This window comes from Eucalyptus grandis, chromosome 8, assembly GCF_016545825.1.
Source record: "Eucalyptus grandis isolate ANBG69807.140 chromosome 8, ASM1654582v1, whole genome shotgun sequence".
NCBI lineage: Eukaryota > Viridiplantae > Streptophyta > Magnoliopsida > Myrtales > Myrtaceae > Eucalyptus > Eucalyptus grandis.
Genome location: NC_052619.1, coordinates 44,904,651 through 44,912,339, shown reverse-complemented (window position 1 = coordinate 44,912,339; position 7,689 = coordinate 44,904,651). Strand labels below are relative to the sequence as shown.

Genomic DNA, 7,689 nt, shown 5'->3' with positions numbered 1-7,689 from the left:
GCATTTGGAAAGCTCATTGGGAGAATGCAAAGCAGTTTAGCTTAAAGGGCTTTAGGGGAAATGCAAAGACTGTTTGGTAAATTCTGTTTTGAAAAGCAACTTTGAGATAAATGCTATTTGGTAGAAAATACATTTGCAGAGCCCCTTTGGTGATTAATCTAAATATTTTAATTTTTATTTGTTTAAAATTAAAAAAATAATGTTTGCGACATTTATATTTGACAACCATGTTAAAGATGTTGTGTAAACAATTTTATTAAAATTAAAATTTCTTTTTTTTTTGCTAAAAAAACATCAAATGAACAAAATTTATGTACTCTCTTTCTAAATTACAATAAGAATACTTTCATTACAATAAAAACATGATAATATATGCTTTGAGGAAAGAAGTTCATTATCCTTAAAAACCATAGAATTGCTTCGTATCATTGAGGTATAAACTTATTACGCAAGATCTAGAGGCGGGCTCAAGTAATAACAAAGAAGGTTGAAGATTTTGATTTACATCTAAACTATGAGCATCACTACATTTTGCATTGGGTGCTTTCGAGAAACCCCAATTGAATAAACAGTTCACAAAATGAGTTAATGTTTTGATCCTCAGTGCCAGAACATGATCCCAGGATTTTCCCTAAGTAACTCTGGCGAAAACCTTTGGAAATTGGATTTGCCATGGTTATAGTGGATCCTTTTGGCCTGTTCTTTTTTTGCTTAGCATACTGAATCCAGACGTGCAACCAAAGCGATGGAATTAATTTGCAATCTTACTCGTTTGTAATGGAAGCTTCAACTGTCAATTTGTGCAACCAACAATCTAAGATAGAGTGAAATCATACACAGGAGCAGAGTAACTCAAAAACCGCACTAAACCACATTATTACAATCCATACTTAACTCTTGAATCTTAAATACAAATCCAAAGCCCAACTCATAAGGAAAACAAGGGCAAGCAAAGCTATTCTCTGCACCGAGCAAGGAGTAGGTGCAATAATTGACACAGGGCTTCATTCCTCCTGGACTCGCAGACTACTCTGGACTCTGCCTCCATGGACGAGGACAGGGACTTTCTGGTGAACAGGGTTGAGTCGCAGAAGAAGAGCGCTCTTGTTGAGGATGTCTTCCTCGATGCAGTTGTAGGCTATGCCCTTGAGCTTCAATGCCCACTCCACCCTCCACACGAAGGGGCTAACCCAGACATAAAAAACTCACTAAGAATAAATGGAGTCAAATAGTTAACAGTTGTTGAATATAACTGATACTGTAGGTGAACTCAATTTTGTTGGTTGATTAGCTCTACAACAACAAATAATACGAGGATTTAGTGGAGGAACACCCAACAAAAGCAGTAAACAAACAAAGAGAAATCTACCAATTGCAGAAAACTTAATTAAGTGGCCAAAAGAATACTGAAACGCCATGAATCTATGCTCTCATTCTAATTGAAAGCACACTTGCCAATGTAATTTTCTCGACCCCCTTACACCCCACAACAAACCCAGATGATGCATAATAAGCAAGGGGACAAAAGGTGAAATTCCAAGGAAGTCATGGCGATGTAGTGTGTGTTTTGTTATGGAACAAGAAGCAGCATTGAAGAAGACCACTGTAAGTACAACAAAACCTACTTATACAGACTCTTATGTGGATGGAAGCTATAAAACATAAGCCTAGTGGTCTCTTTGCTTGAGAGAGTAGACTATCAGCGCTTGACCATATGTGGAGCTTCGCCCTCTTATCAAGCCACCATAACTTGTGGTCCATGACTCATAAGTCTGAACCGGTTCACTAGTAATGCAATGGGATTTCTTCAGTTCACTAGGTAGCAGTAGCCTTCATGCTTTTCAATTCCTCACTATCCAACTAGAGAGATATTTCCTCCCATCTTAGATAGGGCAAGCTTGAATTTAATAGTTGCCAGTACCAAAAAGAGAGAACTATATGGAATCTCTCTATCTCTCTTACAAGAACAATGCATAAGGTCAATCTATGCCCTCACATTTGGAAACTAATCAAGTTCACCCCCATGAGATATCTATAAGCAAACACCTACAACAGTGTTGCACGCGCAGATCTCTCACAAACAACATTTCTATTCTGATCAAGACCTCGACACAATAGTATGTACTTGTAACAAGTTAGGAGATTTCACCAATAACCTGAGCTGATATCTAACCAAACCATCTGGGTTTGCCACCGAGAGAGAAAGAGAGAGAGAGAGAGAGAGAGACTTTTTTTGCGGCAACGGTGACAATCGATCCTTCCGCTCCCATGGTAGACGATGCAAGGAGGTTCCGGCTTCTTTCGAGCCTCCTTGTGCACGTTCGACCGTGACCATCACAACCATGAAATGCCATAATCAGTGCAAATTTAGGGCAGGAAGGTGGAACACATCATACAAAGAGGGTCACCTTGACAAACAAAAAGAGGAACTCGCCTCCATCCTGACGACCCAAGAAGGCTTAAAGAGAGAAAGTGCAGGCCTTCGAAGGTTGCCCAAACCTCACTACCCACAAGCAGGGGAAAATGTGCAAGGATGCAGGGAATCGAGTGGAGGCGATGGCCTAAGTGGTCACGTCGGAGGGAGGGAGGAGTTGAATTGCAAGCTGCTGTGTCCTCCATTTCAGAAGATCGAAATAGGAACAAACCCAGATGAGGAGAAAATTGAGCAGAGGAAACAAACCCAAATGAGGAGAAGAATCGAGTGGAGGAAACAAACCCAGATTTTTTGTTGGCGGATCTGAAGTCGGCGTCATCGTGGGGCTCTCAGGAGAGTGAGTGTGAGGACTAGAGCATGAGTGTCTCTGGAGGAGCTGCAAGGAAAACCGTTGGTTTTGTTTTTTTAGAAAGGGGTAAATTTGGGTTTCTGATTATTTTTTTAGGGTAAAAAAGGAACTCCACAAGATTTCATTAATGGAGCCCTTCAGCATTCTCAAGACCAATTTTCAACTCAAAGCTAATTGGAAAATGATTGCCAAACACCCTATTTTTTTTTTCCAAGGGGCTTTTTGGCTTGAAAGAGCTTTCTAAATGCCTAACCAAACACACCCTCTATACCATGGACTAGAGAATAGCTGATCTAAATGCTGAAGTTACAACCCTACCAGCTATTGGTTTCGACCATAGTCCTCTCATTCTATCCACTCTACCTATCCTGGCACGCAAGCGGTGCGAGTTTAGATATGAGGCATATTGGGCAGAAGATGAAGATTGCAAGAGGATTGTCAAGCAATCATGGGAGGACTCTCACAGGAAGAATATGGTTGAGAAATTGCATAGCGTGGCTACTCAACTAGAGGCATGGAGTAAAAAATGATTTCCTAATGCATATAAGAAAATCGAAAGGCTGACAAATGAGCTTCAGATTCGGATGAATAACCCTACATTGAAGTACAATTAGTGCAAAATTCAGAATATACATAAAGAGATCGAGGCACTTTGGCGACAAGAAGAAATGTTCTGGGGTTTAAGATCTAGAATTAAGTAGCTCAAATGGGGGGATAGGAATATAAATTTTTTTCATGCTGCCACTATACAATAGAGAAACAGAAACCGCATTACCATGGCATTACTATGCTAATGAATGCCAAAGGAGACTGGGTGAGGGATAATGAGACTCTCAAGCACATCACAACGGATTTCTTTAAAAATTTATATACAACGGTAGATCCTCGGAACTTCCAGCCTATCCTCAACCACATACCATCGTCAGTTGATGCAATTATGAACCTTAAACTCACTGAAGCTGTGACTATGGAATAAGTTTATCATGCAACTCACCAATTGGGTGCTACCAAAGCTCCAGGACCGAATGGACTGAACGGACTATTTTTTCAGCAGCATTGGCAAGTCATCAGCGGGGATATTCTTAAGGAAGTGCAGCTTTTCTTTGAGTCTAGAACTCTTAGCCCAGCCCTGAACAAAACCCAAATCATTCTTATCCCCAAGAACCAAAATCCAAAAAAGTTAGAACATTTCCAAACCTATGTAATTTTGCTTACAAGATCATCTCTAAAATCCTCACAAACAGACTAAAACCATTATTACTAGACCTAATTGCTGCGGAACAAAGTGCTTTCGTGGGGAGTTGCCAAATTCAAGATAATATTTTGATTGTTCAAGAAGTTCTCCATAGATTAAGAACTCGAGACAGGAGGAAAAAATTTCAAGCCATCCTTAAACTCGACATGCAGAAAGCTTATGACCGAATAGAGTGGGACTTCTTGCATGAGTATCTAAGAAAGATGGGCTTTAGTGACAAATGGGTGCAGTGGGTTGTGCAATGCATCACTACAGTGTCCTACAACATCAAGTTTAATGGAGAGTCCTCACACTACTTCAAGCCATCTCGGGGTATTTGCCAGGGAGATCCTCTATCCCCGTATCTGTTTATTATTGTAGCCAATGTATTATCCCACATGATGAAACAAGCAATTGCAGCAGATACCATCCACGGCATTAAACTGAACAGAAACTATCCAACTCTCTCTCATTTACTATTTGCAAATGACTCTATTTTTTTCCTAAATGGTACAGTTTTGGAATGTCAAAACTTGGCAACTATACTCCACCAATATTGTTATGCATCAGGTTAGGCCATAAACCTCAACAAAACAGGATTATTTTTCAGCAAAGGGTGTCCAAAAAGCCTTCGAAGAAACATGGTGTCGGTGCTGAGAGTTCTCGAAATAGCGAAAATAGGAAAATATTTAAGAATCCCTTCGGATTGGGGGGCCTCAAAGAAAGATATGTTTGCCTGGATACTTGCCAAGGTAAACTTGAAGCTAGAGAGTTGGAAAGAAAACTTGCTTTCGTGAGTTGGTAAGGAAATTCTCCTCAAGTCAGTAGTTCAGGCAATACCTCAATATGCAATGTCAATTTTCAAAATCCCAGTTTCCATTATGAAAGCCATTGAGAAGAAAATTGCTAATTTCTGGTGGAGAAATACTAATAAGACAGTTGGTTTGCACTGGAGAAAATGGGATCTACTAAAACTTTGAAAGAAGGAAGGAGGTATTGGCTTTAAGGACCTACTTGCTTTCAACATCGCCATGTTAGGAAAACATGCCTAGAGAATTTCTCAGCATCCGAACACACTTTGGAGCTAACTCATGAAAGGCCTTTACTTCCCAATCTGTGACTTTTAGCAAGTAGGGAAAGGCTCACGTCCATCGTGGGGTTGGCAAAGCTTATTTGTAGGAAGAGATGCAATTGCTCCCTAAGTTATGTGGGCAGTGGGTAATGGTTAACAAATTTCAATTCGAGAAGATAAGTGGCTGAAGAAAGTAATTATTGGAGGAACAGTGAGACCGAATGAACCAAGCAAAGTTGCCGACTTGATTGACTTTGTAGCCGTAACATGGAAGGAAGAACTCTTGCGGTCCATGTTCAATGACTCCCCAGTGAAAGAAATCAAAGCAATCCCCATTGGCCTCCCAACTATAGAAGATAAACTGGTTTGGGCAAATAACAAATCGGGGACCCATACTGTGAAGAGCGGTTACTTTTTGATAAAAAAAAACCTACTACTCATCAAGAGACGATACCAACAACATCTCACTAGTTTGATCCACACATATGGAAGCTTATTTGGAACTCCTTCATACAACCTAAAATCAAAATTTTCCTTTGGAGTGCCTGTAATAATGCTTTACCTACTTTGGATAATCTACATAGGAGAAAGATTGTACCTTCACCAATGTGCTCGATATGCAATATGGAAGCGGAGATGGTCGAGCACACTCTGCTCCTTTGCCCCTGGACAGCACAAATATGGAATGAGCCAACCCTGCAAGTCCACATAGATCGAGTGGGTTTAACAAGATTTGATGACTGGTTGAGCAAATATTTTATAGGATCAAGAAACTCACGTAACTTTGAACTGGTTGCTTCAGTTTTCTGGTGCATACGGAAGGATCGCAACCACTTTATCTTCAAGAAACATCCCCTTAACCCACATCAAACTATGTTCAGAGCTGCAATGTCATAGGAGAGCTTCATAACTTGGAATAAAAAATCAAAAACTGGGAAGCAAGGCCAACATCTACCTGACCCTGACAAGTGGCATGCCCTGCCCCAAGGAGTTCTCAAAATAAACATCGATGCTTCATTCGAAGATGCCTATTCAAACACTGACTCACCTAATATTTATCAAGAGGAGGTGGTGCGTAGCAATGAAGTTATTTTGGATTCTGCCTTGGCTTCAATTTCCAATTGCGACATCACTTCCGCCAATCCAAGTGAATTCCCAACATCTTTTCCAACTTCGACTACAGACATAACCGAGAGATACAATGATATATCGCACAACCCGTATGTAAATAGCACTACCGGGAAGGATAAAACGTTTAGAGTTATATCGCCCCGACCTAAAGAAAGAAGTATAGAATGGGCACGATACTTACCTGATCTACACAGAGAAGCAAGCCAAGAAATACCTAACCTGATCGTGACGCCCAGTAAATGTCGAGAGCAAGCTTACGGGAAGCATCCCCTGGGTGGAGGTCCCAATGACACCTGCCCGGTACCACCTACATAGCCCTCTCATAGTTTCAAATATGCTAATGCTGAAAACAAAGCATAAATCCAGAACTGGAGACCAAACCAGATCGACACAGCGACCCATGGCGGCAGACGAACAGAGAATGGAGCTGCCTATGCTTCTTCAGTAGGCCAAACCAGAGCGACACAACTGGATAGGAGCAGCCCTCACCCGAATAGTAGAGAAAATGGAGATGAGCCTGACACATCGGAGACATTTAACTTGATCCAGATTTAGAACAAAGCACGCTTGCTCGAGCTGAATAGCAGAGGAGCAGTGAGAGATCCTGGCAAGCTCCCACTGACCAGCATCACCATCGATGAAGATTCTACCGACTCTACAACACCAACATACGATTTCAGATCTAATAGATCTGCTTCTCTAGCATAACAACAAGATAACAGAAGCACTAATGACGCCCACCACGTAAGGTTTTGCATATCTGAAGAAAGGATGGGGGTTATGACCTACCTGTGCAGCAACGATGCAGAGGAAGAACCCGTTTATTCCCCTGACCTCAATCGAACTGAGCGACGTGCTGTTTGCGGACCTAATCCAGCATTGCACCCCGCCACACCCATAGAGACGACTGGGGGATTCTCCGACTCCTAGTAGAGAAGAACTTCCTCTCACGCTGTTGTTGCTTGCATCTGTAGAGACTCCTTGGGCATAATAAGAGATGGGTTTGCAAAAAATGTCGAGGTGAGTTCTGCTGAAGAAGCGGAGGCTGTAGCTTTGGTTGAAACCCTAGACTTTATATCTTCAAAGCTCACCCCAAATTCCCTAGAAAAAGAAATAGTACTCCTATCCGATTACCGTATGTTGGTGGAGAGTGTCCTCTCCTCATCTACCTTAAGCTAGTCATTGCAGCCTCTAGTGGATTGGGCCAAGCTCAAACATGAGACTATGTCGGGACTGACTTTCACCTATTGTAGCCACAATACCAACAGAGTGGCCGATTGAGTAGCTAAAGCCCAACGCACAGGATGTCTTCCTCGAAACTGGGTTATTAACCCCCACCCCCCCTCTGCTCTTTTGGATTTACTATGTATTAATGCACATGTTGTATATGCTCAGACCCTTAGTTAGTAATATTATGCTACTTACTTGTCCAAAAAGAAAAAAATGACTTAGGGCTAAATGTGACAAAC

At 41.4% G+C, this 7,689-nt stretch overlaps 1 protein-coding gene across 24 annotated transcripts; it reads right to left on the bottom strand.

Annotated features, from left to right (window-relative positions):
* Positions 1-746: 746 nt before the first annotated feature.
* Positions 747-7,350, bottom strand: LOC104414558. Of its 24 annotated transcripts, none has more exons than XM_039300980.1 (10): positions 7,010-7,350; positions 6,602-6,875; positions 6,402-6,527; positions 6,045-6,266; positions 5,868-5,944; positions 5,688-5,785; positions 2,717-2,810; positions 2,409-2,606; positions 2,157-2,310; positions 747-1,185 (listed from the first exon to the last, which is right to left on the bottom strand). In XM_039300980.1, the coding sequence occupies exons 4-10, from the start codon at positions 6,062-6,064 to the stop codon at positions 1,005-1,007; spliced, it is 822 nt and encodes a 273-aa protein (XP_039156914.1). In that variant the 5' UTR covers positions 6,065-6,266; positions 6,402-6,527; positions 6,602-6,875; positions 7,010-7,350; the 3' UTR covers positions 747-1,004. The 24 variants fall into 24 exon arrangements, 9 of the variants coding, with proteins under 9 accessions (XP_039156914.1, XP_039156915.1, XP_039156919.1 ...); XM_039300981.1 differs by having other exon boundaries at positions 6,440-6,527; XM_039300985.1 differs by having other exon boundaries at positions 5,868-5,972; positions 6,138-6,266; positions 6,440-6,527.
* Between the last annotated feature and the right edge of the window lie 339 nt (positions 7,351-7,689).